The sequence below is a fragment of the Podarcis liolepis genome (genome assembly GCF_965112155.1).
Source record: "Podarcis liolepis genome assembly, chromosome: 6".
NCBI lineage: Eukaryota > Metazoa > Chordata > Lepidosauria > Squamata > Lacertidae > Podarcis > Podarcis liolepis.
The window spans coordinates 5,224,173-5,246,607 of record NC_139559.1 but is presented as its reverse complement, the minus strand read 5'-3'; the positions used below and the strand labels follow the sequence as shown (position 1 = coordinate 5,246,607).

The 22,435-nt window shown below is 46.3% G+C and overlaps 1 protein-coding gene across 2 annotated transcripts; it reads right to left on the bottom strand.

Annotated features, from left to right (window-relative positions):
• Positions 1 to 754: 754 nt before the first annotated feature.
• Positions 755 to 20,819, bottom strand: LOC310708824 (signal-regulatory protein beta-1-like). 2 transcript variants are annotated; one of them, XM_083507687.1, is made up of 7 exons: positions 20,578 to 20,818; positions 13,654 to 13,992; positions 12,279 to 12,617; positions 11,574 to 11,678; positions 8,782 to 8,803; positions 5,083 to 5,125; positions 755 to 1,653 (listed from the first exon to the last, which is right to left on the bottom strand). In XM_083507687.1, the coding sequence occupies exons 1-7, from the start codon at positions 20,648 to 20,650 to the stop codon at positions 1,537 to 1,539; spliced, it is 1,038 nt and encodes a 345-aa protein (XP_083363813.1). In that variant the 5' UTR covers positions 20,651 to 20,818; the 3' UTR covers positions 755 to 1,536. The 2 variants fall into 2 exon arrangements, with proteins under 2 accessions (XP_083363813.1, XP_083363814.1); XM_083507688.1 differs by lacking the exon at positions 12,279 to 12,617 and having other exon boundaries at positions 20,578 to 20,819.
• Between the last annotated feature and the right edge of the window lie 1,616 nt (positions 20,820 to 22,435).

The window sequence follows — 22,435 nt, the reverse complement described above, 5'->3', positions numbered from 1 at the left end:
CGCCGCTGACAGGTTCCCTGCGCGGGGCGAGGGTTGCGCTTGGCTGCAAAAGAGAAAAGAATGCAAAATCGCCTTTGCTCCGCCTTCCCTCGGTCTCTGCAGTGGTGCGTCTTCCTGCGCGCATCAGAAAACACGTGTCTCTCCATCAGCCTCCTAGGGAAACAACCCCCAGTACACCCGCGTGTTTGCTTGCCTGGTAATCAAATTGGTGAACTATTAATGAATGGGCCAAGCCTAGTGGGTTTAGTTGCAGGGCTCTGTTTTTCTGTTGTTAATCATCATCATCATCATCACTACATCACTACCATACACCAGTAGTGATGTATGGAAGTGAGAGCTGGACCATAAAGAAGGCTAATCGCTGAAGAATTGATGCTTTTGAATCCTGGTGCTGGAGGAGACTCTTGAGACTGCAAGGAAGAACAAACCTATCCATTCTTAAGGAAATCAGCCCTGAGTGCTCACTGGAAGGACAGATCCTGAAGCTGAGGCTCCAAGACTTTGGCCACCTCATGAGGAGAGAAGACTTCTGTTGGGGAAGATGGAGGGCACAAGGAGAAGGGGACAACAGAGGACAAGATGGTGGGACAGTGTTCTCGAAGCTACAAACATGAGTCTGACCAAACTGCGGGAGGCAGTGGAAGATAGGAGTGCCTAGCTTGCTCTGGTCCAGGGGGTCACGAAGAGTCGGACATGACTAAACAACAACAACAATAATAATAATTTATTATTTATACTCCGCCCATCTGGCTGGGTCTCCCCAGCCACCCTGGAGTATTAAAATACAGTGGTCTGTTAAACATTAAAAGCTTTAAGAATAATCCAAGGGGCTGCACTCCCTCAGCAAGGGTGGAAGGATTTTAGCTTTGTGGTAGAGAAGGACCCTGATTCAGTTCCCCATCACATCTCTAGTTGGCTCCGTCTGAAATCATGGAGAACTGCTGCTGTCAGTCAGTGTGGACGCTACTGAGAAGAAGAAGAAGAGTTTGGATTTGATATTGCACATTATCACTACCCTAAGGAGTCTCAAAGTGGCTAACAGTCTCCTTTCCCTTCCTCCCCCACAACAAACACTCTGTGAGGTGAGTGGGGCTGAGAGACTTCAGAGAAGTGTGACTAGCTCAAGGTCACCCAGCAGCTGCATGTGGAGGAGCGGGGAAGCGAACCCGGTTCACCAGATTACGAGTCCACCGCTCTGAACCACTACACCACACTGGCTCATTGGACCTGTGAACTGACTCAGTATAAATCCATTTCCAGTGTCCATGAGCTGTGCAATGTCCGGAGAGTGATGCTCCCTGCACAAAGAACCCAATCTCCCTGCACAAAGGAAAAAAGAAACAGCCTTTCCTTTCAAACTTCTTGCAAAAACAGCCAGATCAAATAGGAAGGGTGAGCCACGCCTCTCTGAGCCTGAATCCATGCAGCACACCCAGACTTCTTTAATTTGCATGGTAGGGTCTGTTTGATGGATCTTCATCTCTGGTCGGTGGTTTTTGAGTCCAGGCAGGAAAATGTTCCTCTCGCAGCCACAGACTAAGCTACACGGACACTGGCGTATTCTGAATACTCCTCTGTCTTCCTTTGCTTAGGTCTTCGCTGGCCGCTGGGATCCTTCAGGTCTGCATAGACAATCTCTTTATTGACAACACCCTGGATGAAAAGAAAAGAAAAGAGAAAAAGAAGGAACATTTTATCATATGTGGTGGGAATGTAAGAAAGAAAAACTTCTGGGAAATGATATATAATGAGATGAAAAAGATGTTGAAATATCAATTTTTTAAAAAACCAGAAGCATTTTTACTTGGTATTATAGGTGAGGATATTAAGAGGCAAGATGTTAAATTGTTTTTATATGCAACAACAGCAGCAAGAGTATTCTTAGCCCAGAAATGGAAGCAAGAAGAAATTCTGATGAAAGAAGAATGGCAGACAAAATTAATGGACTACGCAGAATTAGATAAAATGACAGGAAGGATTCGAAACCTGCGGGGCCAGAGATTTACAGAAGATTGGAAGAAATATACAAACTATTTGAAAAGCAACTGTAGTCAACAAATTACGCTAGTAGGACTACAAGAAGTTTTGTAAGGAGAAATGTATGAAACATTGCAAAGTAGAGAAAGAATAGAGATATTAGTTATGAGATTTAAATGTAATAGTGGAAGTAAGAAATGTATATTAAGTGCGTAGATTGGAAAATTTTCAGATGTGATTGATGGAAGTCAACAAATGGTATAAGATATGAAAGTATGTTTAATTATTGTTGAAAATGATATGTTGAAAAACTAATAAAATTATAGAAAAAGAAAAGAAAAGAAAAAAGAAAAGAAAAGAAAAGAAAAGAAAAGAAAAGTGTGATTTCTTCTCTTCAGAACATTTGAGGCAGGACAACATATGCTGCAGTGCTCTCCAAGAGCAAGATATAATCCTGGATGAGGCTTCCTAAAAGTTCTGGCTTCTTCTTTTTTAAAAAGGATGGTTTTTCTAGCCCTTAAGATTGTAGATCGTTTAGGAATTGCTAAATGTGGATGTTCTGCAACAGGCGATTCATGGTATGCTCAGGTGTGGTCTGTTGTTCTGGCCAAGAACGTGACCTGCCAAATCAGCGAGGTCGGAGGCCAAGACAAGTTCTTTATCCTTTTGCAACACCTGACATCCATTCATCTCCTGGGCAAGACAAGATGGTCAGTCCAAACAACATCCCCAGACCCATGGAAACATCTGCAGAGATTTATTGTATTAAAGACTTCACGTGCATCATAAAATAAAGGCTCCGATTTTAAGATGTTGTTATGCTTCTCCCCCTGAGGCTAGCTGTTGCCATAGCTGTCAACGTTTCCCTTTTTTAAAGGGAAATTCCCTTATTCCGAATAGGATTCCTCGCAAGAAAAGGGAAAAGTTGACAGCTATGGCTGTTGTTGTTTATTGTAGTTTTAATTATGTTCGTTATGTGTGTGGGGGGAGGAATAAAACATATTCTCAAGCCAACAAAAAATAGATGTTTCAAAGTGATAGGACCTGAAAGCCAGACTGGGAGCTGAATAAACTCTCCAGGAATTTGGTTTAGGTTAAGGTTACCAGAAGTCCCCGTTTCCCAGGGACAGTCCCCAGATTTACAAATCAGTCCCCATACAAAATCCATTGAAGTTGAAAAGCGTCCCCTGATTCATTGAAAAAAACCTGGTAACCTTAGTTTAGGTGTCTCGCCCCTCCTGAAAACTAGCAGAATCAGCATTGTACCCCACAGGAACATGATAGAATAAGTTATTTAAAATCAGAGGGAATAAGAATATGCATATCCTCAGGCTTTTCTTGCAGCAGGATTTCAGAATTCCTGAGCACGCAGCTCCAGTTAAGCTAAGGTCACATCCACAGCATGCCTCTGAATCACCTTTCACCACTTTAACACTTCCTCTAAAGAATTCTGGGAGCTGTAATTTTTATAAGGAGTCAAGGGTTGTTAGACTACTATTCCCAGCAGCCACATGTAACAAACTGCAGTTCCAAGGATTCTTTGGGGGAAGCCAAGACTGTTAGAATAGTGAAGGTGTGCTTTAAAGAAGACCTATGGCTGCATTCATATGAAGCTGTTGCTACTGGGAGCTGGAACCCTATGTTGTGACCCCTGAGCTGCTCCAGGGACTTGTGAATGAAATTTGCAGAGGGCAGCCAGCTGGGAGAGAATAATAATAATAATAATAATAATAATAATAATAATAATAATAATAATAATAATAAATTTATACACCGCCCTCCCCAGCCAAGACCAGGCTCAGGGCAGCTAACACAAGGTATAAAAACAATTGATTGAAATACAACTTAAAAACGAGATTAAAATACAACATTAAAATGCAGACTCGTTTCAGTAGAAACTCAAATCAAAAACTTTTGGGGGATGAAAACATCAAATCTTCACCAAGGCCAACTATCCAGACTGGTCCTGCGTGGGCCAGAAAAAAGCCAGGGAAGTCCCAAAATAGGAGTTCCATCACAGAAAGAGAAAGGAAAAAGGAAAGAGAGGAAGGGGATCAAGTTGATTCCAAGCCAAAGGCCAGGCAGAACAACTCTGTCTTACAGGCCCTGCAGAAAGAAATCAGATCCCGCAGGGCCCTGGTCTCATGAGACAGAGCGTCCCACCAGGCTGGAGCCAGTGTTGAGAAGGCCCTGGCTCTGGTTGAGGCTAATTTGACTTCCTTAGGGCCTGGGACAGGGTGCTGCTATTCATGGACCTTAAGGTCCTCTGCGGGGCATACCGGGAGAGGCGGTCCCGTAGGTACGAGGGTCCTAGGCTGTAGAGAATTACTACTGTAATTACAGTAGAGAAGAGACATCTAAACAAATGAGACATTTATAAAGTTGCACCAGTTCTCCCCACCCCCAAGCAAACAATGTAGAATCATAGAATTGTAAAGTTGGAAGGGACCCTGAGGGTCATCCAGTCCAACCCCCCTGTGGTGCAGGAATATGCAGCTGTCCCGTACGGGGATTGAACTTGCAACCTTGGCATTATCAGCACCCTGCTCAAACCAACTGAGCTATCCAACATGTATGTGGAGCCTCCATTGCTTCTTCAAAACATGCAATGGGCTTTGTGTATAATTCAGTAACTCAGGGGGCTTGCTTATGGGTCTGTGAGAGCTGGAGGATGCTCAGAGGCCCTGGGGTGGGTGCCATAGGAAACCTCCCCCCACACACACACACCTGCTCAATGACACAGCCTGTCAGTTTGAACTTAGCCATGCATGAGAGAGAGAGAGAGAGAGAGAGAGAGAGAGAGAGAGAGAGAGAGAGAGAGAGAGAGATGCTTGGAGTTTTTGCAGCCCACAGGCAAAAAAACCCTGGGGAGAAGAAAAGACCTTCTGTTTGCTTTTGGGTACTCGGATGCTTATTCAAATAAACATGGTCTTTCCCCCTCCTTCTCATCTTGCAGTTTGCAAATAAACTGACATTACACAAACACGCCAATGTTTTCAGCCCTCTTCCCTCTCAAGGGAACTCATCCTGAAAAAGCTGTCCCAGTGACTTCCTGGTTCTTTAGGGAAGGGGGAGGAGAGTGCATACCAATATTATTCTTCATACCTGTTTAGGAAGGCTTGTGTTCTCTTGGGTGGGAGCTTCAGGCCTGGGGAGGGAAAAAGAACACCGAGCAAAAATCATCAGCAAGGGGAATTCTTGATTATATATGGAGACAGACACAAAAGTCGAGCCTATTCCTCAGCTGGTCCATTCTAGCCACGAGGGCTGTGTTGCCCCTTCACTATCAGACGCAGCATGTCTCTGAAAAGCCATCGCTGGAAACCACAGGAGAGGCAAGGCCTCAGGTCCTGCTGACTGGTTTTCCTGTTGGCTGGCCACTGTGAGAACAGGATTCTGGACCAGATGGGCCACAGACCTGACGTAGCAGCGAGGCTCTTCTTATATTCAGGTGTGGCATAGCAGCAGGTGTTTTCCTCCCCATCCTTTGTGTTATGTACTGAAGTTCTCACCCTGGGCCAGCAGGGGGGTACTGTAGATAGTTTTCACTCAGGTCCACATATGCAAATAAGGGATCAAAAGTGACGTTCAGTGATTGGATAGTTACAGAAAGTTGTTACAGTTACGTTGTACTGGAGCTCTATATAAGCAGGCTGGCTGAACCCTTCAGTTCAGTTCTGTTCTGGCCTATGAATAAACAAGAGCTGTTTGAAGAATCACTGTGTCGTCTGAGATGTTCACCCACAACTTAACACTTTGAACTTCTGCACTTAGCCCAGGTGGGCATATCTGCATAGCAGGAATTCTAACAGCGCCATCTCTGCTCTGTCTTTCACATGACGGTGTATGTTTTGACTCCACAGAGTGGAAAGTGACAGAGACAGGATGTTTGTGTTACTGTGTTCTGTGAAGTGGGACTATTGTCCTTTGTTCTTTTCCTCTTTGCTGTCTGATGCTAGAGAGAGAAGGAGCCACGTTGCAGTGCTCCGTGTGTGTTTATATGTAAATAAAGTAGATTAGCCAAAACGCTGAGTTGCTGAGGTCTGTTACACATGATGCACAAACTCTGCGGATCCCTAAGTGTGCTGGTGTCGGTTGGCATCGGTCGCTGTGATGTTTGGGCTGAAGAAAGCTTATGAAGCTCCCGAACGATCAACCAGGAGGGAGAGAACATGCCAGTCGGGCATGTGTCTCTTCCAGGGTCCTACTCGAGTGTAGGCTGAACTCCTAACAGGCGCAACTGCCCTCTGCCATCCCCACCCAGCCCACTGCTGTAATGTTGTCTGCCACAGATCCTGCTGCTGCCACCGGGGGGGGGGGGAATGCCACGTGGAGGAAAAATGGGCACTGGTGGTTTGCCACGCCTGTCCGAAATGTCAGAGTCCTTTGAGGACCCTCTGTTGCAATATATCTCCACCTCTAGGAGGACAGGGAGAACTTGCTTCCTAAATTCTGGAACTCAGCTTCTATATCTGCGCACAAGATCCACGTGGGATTCTGTGAAATGAGCATAGCAAACCAAAAACCAAAAAAAACCCCCAACAGGGCGGGAGCTGCTGTCTTTCACTTAGTGAAGCCCATGTCAGAGTTGATCTTTAAATAAACCTCAAACACACTAATCAGCCCGCTAGAATTATAGCCTGGAGTTTTACGCAATGAAAATAATGGAGGCAAATGAGCTGCATTTTATCCATTATTAACGTAGTGGACATGACTCTATTTGATTTCTCCATTGCCGCCTCTTAATAGGCACTTGGGCTAAGATTTATTAAGCCTGAAGGCATTTGCATTTTTCAAAGCACTTTCAAACCTTTTAAAGTGTCTAGTTTGGGGCTAATTGGAAAAATGTGTGTGCGAGGGAGAGAGAGAGAGAGAGAGAGAGAGTGCTCTTAAAATTTGGATTTGTTGCCTGCCATCCCAATCTCTCAGTGGAGCATGATTCCAGGAGTTCCTCAGAATGAGGCACAGCAGAGACTGTGGAGTCTTTATGATATATCGTTTATTTACATATGCAGTGGAAGCTCAGTTTTCCAACGTGATCTGTTCCAGAAGACCGTTTGACTTCTGAAACATCCGAAAACCGAGGCACAAAGGACTGTTGGCAATTTCCATTGAGAAAATGGAAAAACACACAGTGGAAGCCAGTATACCTGTAGGAGCGTATCCACCCCCATCATTCTGCCCGGACACTGAGGTCCAGCTCCGAGGGCTTTCTGATGGTTCCCTCATTGCCGGAAGCAAAGCTACAGGGAACCAGGCAGAGGGCCTTCTCAGTGGTGGCACCCGCCCTGTGGAATGCCCTCCCATCAGATCTCAAAGAGAAAAACAACTACCAGACTTTTAGAAGACATCTGAAGGCAGCCCTGTTTAGGGAAGTTTTTAATGTGTGACATTTTAATGTATTTTTAATCTTTGTTGGAAGCCGCCCAGAGTGGCTGGGGAAACCCAGCCAGATGGGTGGGGTACAAATAAATTATTATTATTATTATTATTATTATTATTATTATTATTATTACTACTACTATTATTACAGTGGTGCCTCGCAAGACGAAAAGAATCCGTTCTGTGATTCTCTTCATCTAGCGGTTTTTTCGTCTTGCGAAGCAAGCCCATTGACGGATTAGCGCTATTAGCGGCTTTTAGCGGCTTATCTGCTGATCGGATCAGCTGATAAGCGGCTTAGTGGCTTAGAAAAAGGGGGGGAGGGGAAAAAAACAGCAGGAACTCACAAGACATTGTCGTCTTGCGAAGCAAGCCCATAGGAAATTCGTTTTGCGAAGCACCTCCAAAACGGAAAACTCTTTCGTCTAGCGAGTTTTCCGTCTTGCGAGGCATTCGTCTTGCGGGGCACCACTGTATTATTAGACTTCCAGGGCACATTTGAAAACAGAAGCATTCACTTCCGGGTTTTCGGCATTCAAGTTACGAAACATTCAGTTTCCAAGATGCTCGAAAACCAAGGTTCCACTATATATACAGAACAAATCAAGGCTTGACATATCTCACTTTGCATGTCATGAGTCTATCTCATATATTAGTTTCACCTTTCAAGTTGAATTAGTGAAATAAAGGAACTTTTCCACGATGTTCTAATTTTTTGAGTTTCACCTGTATAACCTGGGCTTGCAGTGGAGGGTTTCACAGCATCAACACCCCAAAAGGGCATTGCTTTCCCCATAACTGCAGACTTGGCTTCAAACAGAAATCAGCCATTGCTCTCTGACACTCTGCTTGCTGCTTCTCCGCCCCCCCCCCACCCCAGCTTCTTGCTCACATAAGATAACAGCAAACTGTGTTCTCAAACTCCTGCTTTGTCCTGCGAAGAACTGGAGGAGGGGCCCCACCCATTTGCCTTCTGGCACAGAGCCCCCTTTCCTTTGTTCTCTTATTGGCCCATTGCTTTTCCTTTGGTTCTCTTAATGGCTCATCACTCAGGCTGGCCTGGCTATTCCAGCAATTGAATCCGTGCTGGATCCAGGAATTAGAACGGTCTTGCATACAGCCTACTCCCCCTCTCCCTAAAAAAAAACTCCTGACACCAACAAACTCATAACAACATGTTTACCCATCCAATTTGTAATTTTAGAAGCTGCTTATTGCGGAACCTTGCCACCAATGGATCTTGGCATGTATATATGGGGAACCACATCTGTGAATCTCTCTCAATCAGTCCACACTTCTGTACTTACAGACAGACGGACACACTTCTGCCACCGTTGACCAAATTTATGTGACTTAAATACTCATCTCCCCAAACACTAGGGAAAGTTAATGAAATTGCATTTTTAAAAAATATATACAGACCTTGACGTCTCTTGGTTTCTGCCTAGATACATACAAGGGAGAAGAGAAGAGACAGTAAATTGGCTTTCAAACATTAAATGCTAACCACAGGTACTAAGCTCTACATGGAAACGGGGAGGATGTTAGGATATTGATGTTCTGTTCCACCTTAAGAGGAACAGATATGTGGAGTTGCTGTATGTCACATGTCTGTTTACTTCCAGCACAGTCTGCTGGGAACTTCCGTTGTATATTGCTTTTGCTGTGCTGCTGTTTTGCTTGGACACGAAGGGAAGCAGACATGTTTTTCCTTTGTCCTGCTGCTGAACAACGGCGTAGCGTGGGTTGTCAGCACCCGGGGCAAGGCAAGTAATTTGCACCCCCTAACCCCTAACCTGCCGCCCCTGCCAGCTTCTTCTTGCTGCTGCCTGGTCTGGTCTGGTGTGGTTCTCTCCTGCGCTCAGCACTGCGCTGGGCGGCCGCTGCACTGTCCCTCCCCCAGATAGTCCCTCGCTCTCTCTCCGCACCGCACACCTGGCACCCACCCCCTCCACAGTGGGCGGCGACCCAGCGGCTCGGATCAGATTTGCACAGCCAGCACTGCAGTGAGAGAGAGTGAGTGAGCCAGGTAGGGGCAGAGAGCTGTGAGTGCGAGCGCCCCCCCAGATGTTGCGCCCGGTGTGGCCGGCACCCCCGGCACCCCCCACGCTACGCCACTGCTGCTGAATAAATGCTGTAAATATGCTTACACAATTCTCTGTTCCGCCTCTTCCGTTGCAAAGAGTTCTTATCTCTGCTGGGTTGCGTGCTTAAGTCTTGAAAGGTTTCTGAGGCTTGAGTCGCAGTTTTGATGCTGTTCTGAGAACCAGAGATCGCCTGGCTGCCGGCCGGTGGGCTGGAGCCAGCTGGGGGCCTGCCAATTGCCCCCGCCTCCCTGACAGCATCCCAACACAAACTGCACGTGGTGCCAGTTGTGTGTTTAAAATAAGCGCTCTCTGTTGGGCTGCTTCTTATTCTTGAGAAAAAGCAGTTGTGGCCTCTGGTCTCTGAACCAGTTTCCTGCTGAAAACGATCCCTTCCTTTCTCCTCCACAGTCCCCAAAGGGGTTCTGAGCACTTTTGAAGGCAAAAAGCAGCCATGGAGCAGTTTTCAGAGTTTGGCCACAACCCGGATCTAAGGCAAGTTCTGGATCAGGGCCACACCGTGACGCTTTCCCTTCTCTTCAGAATAAAAGCAGCCTGGCTAGGCTGGTGTTTCATTTTTAATTCAGAGCAAACACCAGAAACTAAACACCAGCATAAAACCACTCTGTATGCATCAGTCAAGCACATTTAAACACATGATGAGCGCATCACATGCCAACAGCATCTGCACTATACATTGAAAGCCGTGTCATAGCCCTTCAAATGGACATGGTTTCTCCCAAGGAATCCTGGGAATTGTAGTTTGTTAAAACAATCTGAGAATCAGGGCCAGCCTGCCCATGAGGCAAACTGAAACTGATTCTTTGGATTGGCTAGTTCACCTGGAGGTGGGAGGTTTCCCATTGCTGTCACTCTTGTCTCTATAGCTTCTTTAATGTTGTTTTTAATATCCTGAATTTTCATTTTTTTTCCCTCTGCATTAAATCCATTCACATGCAAGATCCACATTTGTTTTGACAATTGTGCTTTTACCAAATTCACCAGCGGATCTTGGATGTGAATGCAGAGGAGAGAAAAAATCCAGAAAATCAGTTTCAAATTGACTATACATGAGGCAAACTGAAGCAGATGCCTTGGGCTGCAAAATCCCATGGGGTGCCACCCCAAAAGGTCACACAACGGCTTCCGTCAAGATCTCATGGAACTCTCGGGACTGACAGAAATGACTGGCAGAATCCGTGACCAGGGAGAAGAGTCGGCAGAAGAAGATTGGAAAAAAATTAAGGACTATCTACAAAAATATTGTAAAATTAAGGAATGTTGAATGATGTTGGATTGATCTTAAGGGGTTTCAAGCTGTAATTATGATAAAATGATTTTCTTTTTGTAAGTAAGAATTTAAAGCTACAATAATTTAAGAGGTTGAGATAAGGATTTGCTGTATAAACAATTCAAACTGGGTATACAAGAAGGGGAGGTACGAGGAGGTCGGGGAAACAAGTTACAAGAAAATAAGTTGTGAAATTTATGTGTTTTTATTGGAAACTTTAATAAATATCATTAAAAAAAAAGATCTCATGGAACTCTCGCAACCTTGCCAGTTTCAGTAGAGAGGAGCCGTGGCACCTTCCCACTTTGCTTCAGGCAGTGAAACCAGTGGTGTAGCAAGGTCAGATGGTACCCAGTGCAGAAAATTTCTTGTCACCCCCCCCCATTGAAATTATTAAAAGAAGGAAAAAAGAGATACTTACAGTCAGTGGCATAGCTAAGGCTTTTGCTGCCCGGGGCAGCCGCTGAGTTTGCCATAAAACGGGCTGGGCCACCCCTGATTTACAGCTCTGCGAGGGGACTAGGAGCCGCCAAACAACTCTCAGCACCCATAAGAAACCACATTTCCCAGAATTCTTTTGCAGGCGGACCCTGGTTGTTTAAAGTGGTATGACGCTGCTTCAAATGTATCGTGCAGATGGGGCCCTAGCCTGATCCCGCAAGGTAGGCTAGTCTGAGCAGAAGTGACCGGACCGACATTTGGGCAGCACATTTTTCAGAAATTTGGGGTGGGGTGGAAATATAGGGCCCTCCAAGACTATATGGAAATTATTTATTCTGCTCCGCTGACTCGAGGGAGAGGAGGGGTCAGTTGCTTCCAAACATAGGTGCCAAACTCACCTTTCCTCTTCTTTACGTAGATGTAAACTGCCACGAGGAGCAAGACAGCGAGGAGGAGGACGCTCACCCCGGCAACCACTGGGGCGGTATTGGGAGGTGGTGAATCTAGATGAACGTGGTGGTGTAAGGCAGAAAGTTAGGACCAGAAAATAACTGGCACTGAAAACCGAACTTCCTTGTGTGGGATGTGAAGAGCAGTCAAGTACAACATTCCTAGAGTGAACATGTTTACACACGGGGAGGAATGTTTGTCCAGCCAGCAGGTAAACTTCCTGTTTCCTTCTAGGCTGGGACAGACTTCCTCTGCATGTGACTAGAGGTGGGCGTGGCCTCACCTGTGCAGGTAACAACAAAAGAACAGGGCAGGGCAGCCATCTCTCTCTCTCTTGACTACATGCATCGAAGAAGCAACATCTGCTTAGCCAAAGATGCTCTTTGAGGACAAAGGGACTGTCTTCTTATGAGATAGTTTCTAGGTATATGTTACTTTTCTAAGCTAAGTCTGCCTTCTGGGATCCTATTGTGAACAGAATGATATGTGAGTAAACCTTTTTATACTTTTATAGAAGACGGTGTCGTGTTGTGTCTTTTATGAGGGAATAAGCGGGAAATACCAGAACAGTTATTATAGAGGCTTTAGCCAATGAAACCAACTAGGACTTGAAATTTTTAAAAAAGAAATTCCATTAGTTTTCTACCACTCACCTGTCACAACCACCTCAGTTCCACCCCCACGTAGCATGAAGTCTTCTTTTCCATATTTTATCTTTCCACAGTAATAAATACCAGCATCCTCCCAGGTAACATTATGGATGACAATGGTGAAATCTTCATTGGATTGTTCATTATTTCTTGTTACTCTCTCAAAACTTCCAGCACCTGCATAGATAACCTTCTTTGTGGGACCTTCACCCAGGAACCACCTCACAGGTCCTGGTGGACCTTCCCCAGTCACCCAGCATTCCAGTGTGAGATTATCTCCTATTTGTACTGAGATAGCATTCTTTGGCTGGTACACCTGTAACCGCGGCTCCTTCGCAACACCTGAAAAGAAAGACACACGGCAGTCTGTTGTGACAGCTCATCCTCCAGACAACCTTTTTGACACTTTTGATTTTGTGAGAGCAATTGTTCTTCAGCTGTGGTCAACAACCACTGGTGCTCTGTGGTGGACATTCCCTGAAATGAGCCCATGTTGAAAATAACTTGGAAGTTCCTGGGGCAACCCAGCCAGATGGGTGGGGTATAAATAAAATCATCATCATCATCATCACTTCACAAAACTTACCCAAAGCTACTTACAAGCACTATCTAAACACTAAAGCCAATTGCAAGAAACACAAGCATTAAAAATCTAGAAAACACATCTCTACAAATGCAAGTTGGGTGTAACAGATTCTGCAGCACTAAAAAAGGCCACAAGTACTTGAAACCTTCTACGTCAGGGCCAAAAGCCCAGGTAAAAAGGGAGTGCACTCCACAAATGGGGAGCCACCACTGAAAAGGCCCATTCTGTCACTGGCACTCCCATGATGGAGGCACACAGAGAAGGACCTCGGCTGACAGCCACAAGTTCCCTATATTTTCTTGCTACACTGAGGCTCACCAACCTGGTGCCCTCCATACCCAATTCCCAAATATCTTGGGGGCACCAAAATATTTATTATTATTATTATGTGTTCGAAATAGAGGGAAATGGCAAAGAGCCACTCTCTGTGACTCAGCATGGTGGTGGCTGAAGGAGGTCATTTTGTCATCTGCTCTTTAAGACGCCACCACCATCATGCCACGACCCATGGCTGCCATTTTGTGACTGGTGTCCACAGAACTTTACCAAAATTCCTGATGTGCCCACTGGCCCCCAAAGACTAAAGACCCCTGTCCGATCATATGGTGAGAATGAATTTGGCCACTGCTGGGATGCAGGGACTATATTGGGAGGTGGGGAGTCATGGAGAACTCAAAAAACCTGTAGCTGGACTTGGCTACCACACTAATCCAAGGTGGCTCTAAGCCAATGAAACCAACTAGGACTTGAATTTTTTTAAAAAAGAAATTCCATTAGTTTTCCACCACTCACCTGTCACAACCACCTCAGTTCCACCCCCATATAGCATGATGTCTTCTTTTCCATATTGTGACTTTCCACAGTAATAAATACCAGCATCCTCCCAGGTAACATTATGGATGACAATGGTGAAATCTCCGTTGGATATTTCATTATTTCTTGTTACTCTCTCAAAACTTCTAACACCTGTATAGATAAGCTTCTTTGTGGGACCTTCTCCCAGGAACCACCTCACAGGTCCTGGTGGGCCTTCCCCAGTCACCCAGCATTCCAGTGTGAGATTATCTCCTATTTGTACTGAGATAGCATTCTTTGGCTGGTACACCTGTAACTGCGGCTCCTTCGCAACACCTGAAAAGAAAGACACACGGCAGTCTGTTGTGACAGCTCGTTCCCCAGACAACCTTTTTGACACTTTTGATTTTGTGAGAGCAATTGTTCTTCAGCTGTGGTCAACAACCACTGGTGCTCTGTGGTGGACATTCCCTGGAATGAGCCCACGTTGAAAATAACCAAGGAAGGAAAAGGCTGGACAACGTGAAATTCAGGCACTGCATTTTCCCCCTTGGTGCTGGTGGTCTGAGAACCTGGAATAAGAAGTGTCTTGACCTACAAATGCCCCCCCCCCCCAAAGAGCCATATTTTAAAAGGGTATACAATCAGATCAACCAAAGGCACGGTTAAAAAGGAATGTTTTTGCCTGGCACCGAAAGGTGTATAATGAAGGTGCCAGGTGAACTTCTCTGGGGAGAGCATTCCACAGATGGGGAGCCACTGCAGAGAAGGCCCCGTTCTCGTGTTGCCACCCTCAGCACCTCTCGAGGAGGAAGCCCACGAAGGAGGGCCTCAGAAGGGCCTTTCCCTGCTGGCTACTAGAATTACCATATATTTCGCTCTATAAGACGCACTTTTCCCCTCCTAAAAAGTAAGAGGAAATGTGTGTGTGTCTTATGGAGCAAATGCAGGCTGCGCAGCTATCGCTGAAGCCAGAACAGCAAGAGGGATTTCTGCACAGCAATCCCTCTTGCTGTTCTGACTTCAGGGATAGCAACACAGAGCCTCTTCAACAACATTTGATTCAAAATATTTTTTCTCTCGTTTTCCTCCAAAAACTAGGTGCGATTTATGGTCTGGTGCGTCTTATAGTGCGGAAAATATGGTAAATTTAGCACCATCGCTAGCAATCCGGCCACCTGCTTAATGCAAACCAAAGTCTGCAGACCTGCGGATGTGGTAGAAGAACCCGCTATAAAAACTAGGAAGCTACAATACGATTTAATTGTTTTCTTTTAAAAATAGACTATAGATTCCCCATCCTTTGAAGACCCGTGATCCAGGCTAGCAGGGAGCAGCTCCCTTACATCTGTTCTTTCCTTCTTGCATTTAACCTTTCTGCTTGGGCAAAGCCGCTTCCAATGAAAACGACTGCAGCTGATGTGTTGATGGTTCCTCTTTTGGAGGCGCACATGTCTGAGTTTGCGGGTGAAATAAGGAACTCGGCCTTCGTCAGTCATGCTGCGTCAGGCATGCAAATTTCTTTGCCTGTAGCACAAGAGTGAGGAATCTTTGGCCCTCCAGATGTTGATGAACTATATCCAGTGCCATTTTTCTAGAAAAAGAGGTGCTGGAACTCACTGTGAGTGCGTCCTTTGCTCTCTTATCATAGCAAAGGCGCCCACCTGACAGGAGCTGGAAAGGAGTTCTGGCAAGTTCCTGCTGAAAAAAAGCCCTGACTATAACTTCCACTAGCCTTAGCCAGCAATGCTGTTGCAGGAATTTATGTATAGGTTGGGGGGAGTTGCCCCTCCAGCAAGATATCCTGCACATGCAGCCCACTACCAAAACCAGCACAATCACTTTTGTGACTTTTGTGATTTGTCTCCGTAAAACACTTCATCACACTTTTTTCCTATCTATTCAAAGGGCCTTTGCTGGACGATACCAAATGTAAGAATTCACTGATAAATGTATCTGTGTACTGGCTCACTGGGAAAACTTCAGAAATTCATATAGACATGTGAACTCAGCTCCTCAGCAGCCCCTCTCCCTGAGTGATAATCCCTGGCCTCCTGATACCTGAGTGCCAGACAGGTAGCCATTCCAGAAATAACAAACCCAGATGAAGACAAAATGGTGTGATTAACTTGGCTGGGAAACAGGGAAATGTAAATATCTTTTTTGTTACACTTGATGGGGGTTTGGTGGAGGGCAAGGAGAACCATGGGGCAGGGTCCAGGATGCTCAGATTACGGCCACCAGACCTCCCCTTTCATGATGTAACCGTGATGTATGAGTGATGTAGTTTAGGGGGGTGTAACATGGGGATTAGCAGCTAATAAAAGTTTGGGTTCTCTTTGTTTGGGGCTTCCATCTTGTTCCACCTTGTGGCAGGTGGGAGTCCTGCCCCAACAGTCTTCAATAAAGACCAAGCCTACCGGCTGCTGTTTTGCTCTGGTATTCCTGGCTGGTATCCTTGTTTTTTTTGTCCAAGGGAGCCCTCAGATTTCTCCGTTTACAATGCCAATGGCCAGACCTGAGGGGAGCTGGGGTTCAGCAACATCTGGAGGGCCACAGGTTGTCCATTCCAGCTGTATCAAGTGGTTAGTAAGGATATAGAACATCTTAGGGGAAAGTACGTAAGAGAGAAAAGCCCAGCACAAACCGTGTGGGCGTCTATTTCAGAAACTCAGTCTCAGCGGCCTGTTTCTGCACATAGAACGGTCATCTCTGATGACTGTGCCGTGTCAAGTGGTGGCTTTCATCTGTGGGTGAGCCATCAGAGGTCAAGCCCACGCAGACACCACTGAGGCACCGCCACAAATCATCTGAGTGGTGTTTTTCAATGGAGCCAGGAGGTCACACATTCAGCTGGCAGCCATAAACCTGTAGAGTTCATCTAATAGTAAGTTCTCGACAAACATGGAACCCCAATCCACGTTCTTCCTTTTAAAAACTTTTTCCAGTGCCTTGTACTATTAATATTTTGTTGGGAGCCGCCCAGAGTGGCCAGAGCAACCCAGTCAGGATGGGTGGCATATACCGTATTTTCCCATCTATAAGACGCCCTTGTGTATAAAGGTAAAGGGACCCCTGACCATTAGGTCCAGTCGTGGCCGACTCTGGGGTTGCAGCGCTCATCTCGCTTTATTGGCCATGGGAGCCGGCGTACAGCTTCTGGGTCATGTGGCCAGCATGACTAAGCCGCTTCTGGCGAACCAGAGCAGTGCATGGAAACAACGTTTACCTTCCCACTGGAGAGGTACCTATTTATCTACCTGCACTTTGACGTGCTTTCACGCTGCTAGGTTGGCAGGAGCAGGGACCGAGCAACGGGAGCTCACTCCGTCGTGGGGATGCGAACCGCCAACCTTCTGATCGGCAAGTCCTAGGCTCTGTGGTTTAACCCACAGTACCACCCGCGTCCCCCTCATGTATAAGACCCCCCCCCTATTTTGGGGGACTTGATTTTAAGAAAATGAGGGGAGATGGGCCAAAGTTGTTGAGCTTCTCCCTCCACGCAGCTGCGGGCAGGAAACACTCCCTAGATCGTTTCCCACGCGCATCAGAGGAAGTTGCACGCCTGCCAACCGGCTGGCTGGTGGGCATGCCACTATCCATGTATTGGATGACCCCCGTTTTTTCACACAATTTTTGAGTCAAAAAACCTTGTCTAATACACGGAAAAATATGGTAAATTATATCAACATCATCATCATCAACAACAATCAGGTAATAAGTGTTTTCCACCACTTATCTCCATGGCTTGAAAGAGCTTCACCTGTTAAATTTCTGTCTGTCAGGTTGTAGGGGTCAATAAGAATTTGGCAATCCAAGTCCCAGGGAAGACATGGCTTATGGGTCTCCTCTAACTTTCCCAGGAGTATCTGGTTGGTCATTGTCAGAACAGGATAAGAAGAGACTGCTGGAGCATCAGGGTAATAATAATAATAATAATAATAATAATAATAATAATAATAATAATAATAATAATAATAATTTATTATTTATACCCTGCCCATCTGGCTGGGGTTCCAACTGGGCGGCTTCCAACAGAACACTAAAATACAATAACCTATTAAACATTAAAAGCTTCCCTAAACAGGGCTGCCTTCAGATGTCTTCTAAAAGTCTGGTAGTTGTTTTTCTCTTTGACATCTGATGGGAGGGCGTTCCACAGGGCGGGTGCCACTACTGAGAAGGCCCTCTGCCTGGTTCCCTGTAACTTGGTTTCTCGCAATGAGGGAACCGCCAGAAGGCCCTCGGCGCTGGACCTCAGTGTCCGGGCAGAACGATGGAGGTGGAGACGCTCCTTCAGGTATACTAGACCGAGGCTGTTTAGGGCTTTAAAGGTAATAAGCCATTAATAGCTCTCTCATCACTGAATACTGGACCAGATGGACCACAAACCTGGTCCAGCAGACTCTTCACATGTTCTTCCTCTGGAGAGCAGCTGACAGTCAGTGTAGACATTACTGGGCTAGATAGACTAGAGGACCTAAGACCAGATGATCTAAGGCAGCTTTCTGGAGTCCTCTTATCTCGAGCTGCTAATCGAGAGGCAAAAGACAAATGGAGAGGCCTTTGCGTCTTCGTAATGTGGAGTTTAGGACTTCAGCTCTTAATCCTGCCGGAATCGCCACCGAAATTAGTTCCTCTCTGAGAGAAAATAATTGCTTCTTTTATCTACCCATTATCCTGCTGCACACTTATCTTTCGCAAGCACTCAAGCATTCTTTCAGGTACTTAAGCCATAAACAATAACAACAACAAATAGATTTAAAGCATAACATAGGAGGATTTGCAGTGATTGAGACTCTTAAGGAATCATTCACAGAAGTGTCAGAGAGAGTTTCAACTAAGACATGGAGCAGACCCACTGTAATCAGTATAGGCTCAAGTTATTAAAGTCAGGTGACATCAGTGCGTCTATTCAGAGTGTGACGTATGTTTGATATCACCTGTATTATTATTATTATTATTATTATTATTATTATTATTATTATTATTATTATATGCCACTAAAATGCTCTGCAAAATGTAATAGAGGGTTAAGAAGTTATGGTTATTTAAATAATGGGAATTGCTCAGTCCATTGATGTTAATATATTAAACTAAACAAGCAGGAAGGGCTAAAGGAGACTGGACTGAATGGGAGAATAATAATAATAAGAATTATTATTATTATTATTATTATTATTATTATTATTATTATTAATTTATACCCTGCCCATCAGGGACACGGGTGGCGCTGTGGGTAAAACCTCAGCGCCTAGGACTTGTCGATCGCATGGTCGGCGGTTCGAATCCCCGTGGCGGGGTGCACTCCCGCGTTCGGTCCCAGCGCCTCCCAACCTAGCAGTTCGAAAGCACCCCCGGGTGCAAGTAGATAAATAGGGACCGCTTACCAGCAGGAAGGTAAACGGCGTTCCGTGTGCTGTGCTGGCTCGCCAGATGCAGCTTGTCACGCTGGCCACGTGACCCGGAAGTGTCTGTGGACAGTGCTGGCTCCCGGCCTCTTGAGTGAGATGAGCGCACAACCCTAGAGTCTGGCAAGACTGGCCCGTACGGGCAGGGGTACCTTTACCTTTACCTTTACCTTACCCTGCCCATCTGGCTGGCTTTCCCCAGCCACTCTGGGTGGCTTCCAACAGAACACTAAAATACAATAACCTATTAAACATTAATAGCTTCCCTAAACAGGGCTGCTTTCAGATGTCTTCTAAAAGTCTGGTAGTTGTTTTTTTCTTTGACATCTGATGGGAGAGCGTTCCATAGGGCGGGTGCCACTACTGAGAAGGCCCTCTGCCTGGTTCCCTGTAACTTGGCTTCTCGCAGCGAATGTCTGGCCAGAAGGCCCTCGGAGCTGGACCTCAGTGTCCGGGCAGAACGATGGAGGTGGAGACGCTCCTTCAGGTATACTGGACCGAGGCCATTTAGGGCTTTAAAGGTCAGCACCAATACTTTGAATTGTGCTCGGAAACGTACTGGGAGCCAGTGTAGGTCTTTCAAGACCGGTATTATGTGGTCACAGCGGCCGCTCCCAGACACCAGTCTAGCTGCTGCATTCTGGATTAGTTGTAGTTTCCGGGTTACCTTCAAAGGTAGCCCCACATAGAATGCATTGCAGTAGTCCAAGCAGGAGATAACCAGAGCATGCACCACTCTGGCAAGACAGTCTGCGGGCAGGTAGGGTCTCAGTCGGCGTACCAGATGGAGCTGGTAGACTGCTGCCCTGGACACAGAATTGACCTGAGCCTCCATGGACAGCTGTGAGTCCAGAATGACTCCCAGGCTGCGCACCTGGTCCTTCAGGGGCACAGTTACCCCATTCAGGACCAGGGAGTCCTCCACACCTGCCTGTCCCCTGTCCCCCAAGAACAGTACTTCTGTCTTGTCAGGATTCAACCTCAATCTGTTAGCCGCCATCCATCCTCCAACCGCCTCCAGACACTCACACAGGACCTTCACTGCCTTCACTGGTTCTGATTTGAAAGAAAGGTAGAATGGTTTTTGATCATGGAATCAGAATTAGAGAGTTGGAAGGGACCTCCAGGGGTCATCTAGTCCCACCCCTTCAATGCAGAAATCTCAGCTAAAGCATCCTTGACTGATGGCCACCCAGCCTCTGCTTAAAAACCTCCAAGGAAAAAGGATTCAACCCCTGGTCTCCCAGGTCATATAGTCTGACACTCAAACCCCTACACCACACTAAGAAGGTAACACACACCCACACACCCAAAAAACCAACCCTATTAGGATGGAGCAGCCTCAGTGGTCACAGCAAGCTGTCTGAAAACCAGGGGGAAAGGAATGGAATGGAGTTTCTCACTAAAGGGCATGTCTGGCTGGCTGTAACTCAGACAAGGAACAGCATTGCTGGTCTCACTTCTTCAGTATAACTTTCCTATGAAGTTCACACTGTGGCCGTGTACTCACCTTCCATTCCTTCTGAAAACTGGATCATCAGCGCATTGAGAAACAGGCACCCAAGGGAGCCCTTGAAAGCCATCTGAGACGCTGGTTGCTTTGAAAGGAGAAAGGGCACCTTCAGCGCCGGCCACTCAAATGTGGCATGGAAGAGGCTGCTGCTGACAGATCACCAGGCTCCACTTTGGGCAATTCCACTGCCTTGCGGCTTCTGGGTTCAGCCCACAAAGCGCAAACAGGAAGTGGCAGCAGGAAACCAAGTCTCGCTGGATTCAGAATGTGGTTCAATCACTGTTTGCTGCGCTACAGTCACATGGCAGTGGTGGGGAGCAGCCAGCTCACGGACAGTGCACTGTGATTAATGTAGACAAAGGGTTGGTTTTCCATGGTAGACAAAGGACGTAGGAGGCACTGGGACAATATTCAGAAAGTGTTTCGATTTGGGGATCATTTAATTGAGTTTCCCCACTGAAATCTTCTGGAAGATTGAAACTAATGAAGCTTCGGCTTCAAGGCCCTTAATTTTTTTTTTAAGGGGGGGGTTGATATATTTCAACAATCCCAAAGTTTGAGAGTCACTAGCACATAGATGAGGTGAGTCATGTTAAGTTGGCTGCTCTGCTGTGACCAATGTAATCCCCCCCCCCCCCTTTTAACAGAAGTCAAGACCCTACAAGAATAACACTGAGTTCACAAAAATACTTGCGGATACCAAAACTGCAAATTCATAGAAGATTTGTGGCAAACTGTCGTAAAACAACCCCATTGAAGAAAATAACAGTGGTTACCCAGACCTTTCTGGAGTTGTGGCGCTCATCTCGTTTTACAGGCCAAGGGAGCCGGCGTTTGTCCTTAGACAGTTTTTCTTATTGACAGAACCCAGTATAGATATTCAAAAAGCACTGAGAGTTGGACAGGGAATGGAAGTTGCGTCTCAGTGTGCTTTAGGTTGACACTGGGTTTCAGGACACTGACTGACCAAACCCAAAGAGGGCTCACTAATGGTTCCTCATCGTCCTGGGAAAAAGCGACAAGTGGGGTGTTGCAGGGTTCTGTCCTGGGCCCATTGTTGTCCAGTGTCTTTATTAATAACATGGATGAAGGAATTGGGGGGATGCTTATCAAATTTGCAGGTGACAGCAAACAGGAAGGGGTAGCTAATGCCGCAGAAGACAGAATGGAGATGGCTTAGACCTTCATGGTGGCCCCTTGACAACCAGAAACAAGATCTGGGTAAAGTAAAGGTAAAGGTAAAGGACCCCTGAAAGTTAAGTCCAGTTGCAGACGACTCTGGGGTTGCTGCACTCATCTCACTTTACAGGCTGAGGGAGCCGGCGTTTGTCTGCAGACTGTTTTTCTGGGTCATGTGGCCAGCATGACTAAGCCGCTTCTGGGGCAACGGAATACCGAAACTAGAGCAGCGCATGGAAACGCTGTTTACCTTCCTGTCAGAGCGGTACCTATTTATCTACTTGCACTGCTAGATTGGCAGGAACTGGGGCCGAGCGACAGGAGCTCACCTCATTGCGGGGATTCGAACCACCGACCTTCTGATTGGTAGCCCAAGAGGCTCAGTGGTTTAGACCATAGCTGATCAGAAGTTCAGCAGTTCGAATCTCCGCGATTGGGTGAGCTCCTATTGCTTGGTCCCTGCTCCTGCCAACCTAGCAGTTCAAAAGCACACCCAAAAAGTGCAAGTAGATAAATATCATGGGGGCCCCCATGAAGGTCTAAGCATCCCCCCCAATTCCTTCATCCAAGACACTGGACAACAATGGACCCAGGACAGAACCCGGCAACACCCCACTTGTTGCTTTGTCCCAGGACGATGTGGAACCATTAGTGAGCACTCTTTGGGTTTGGTCAG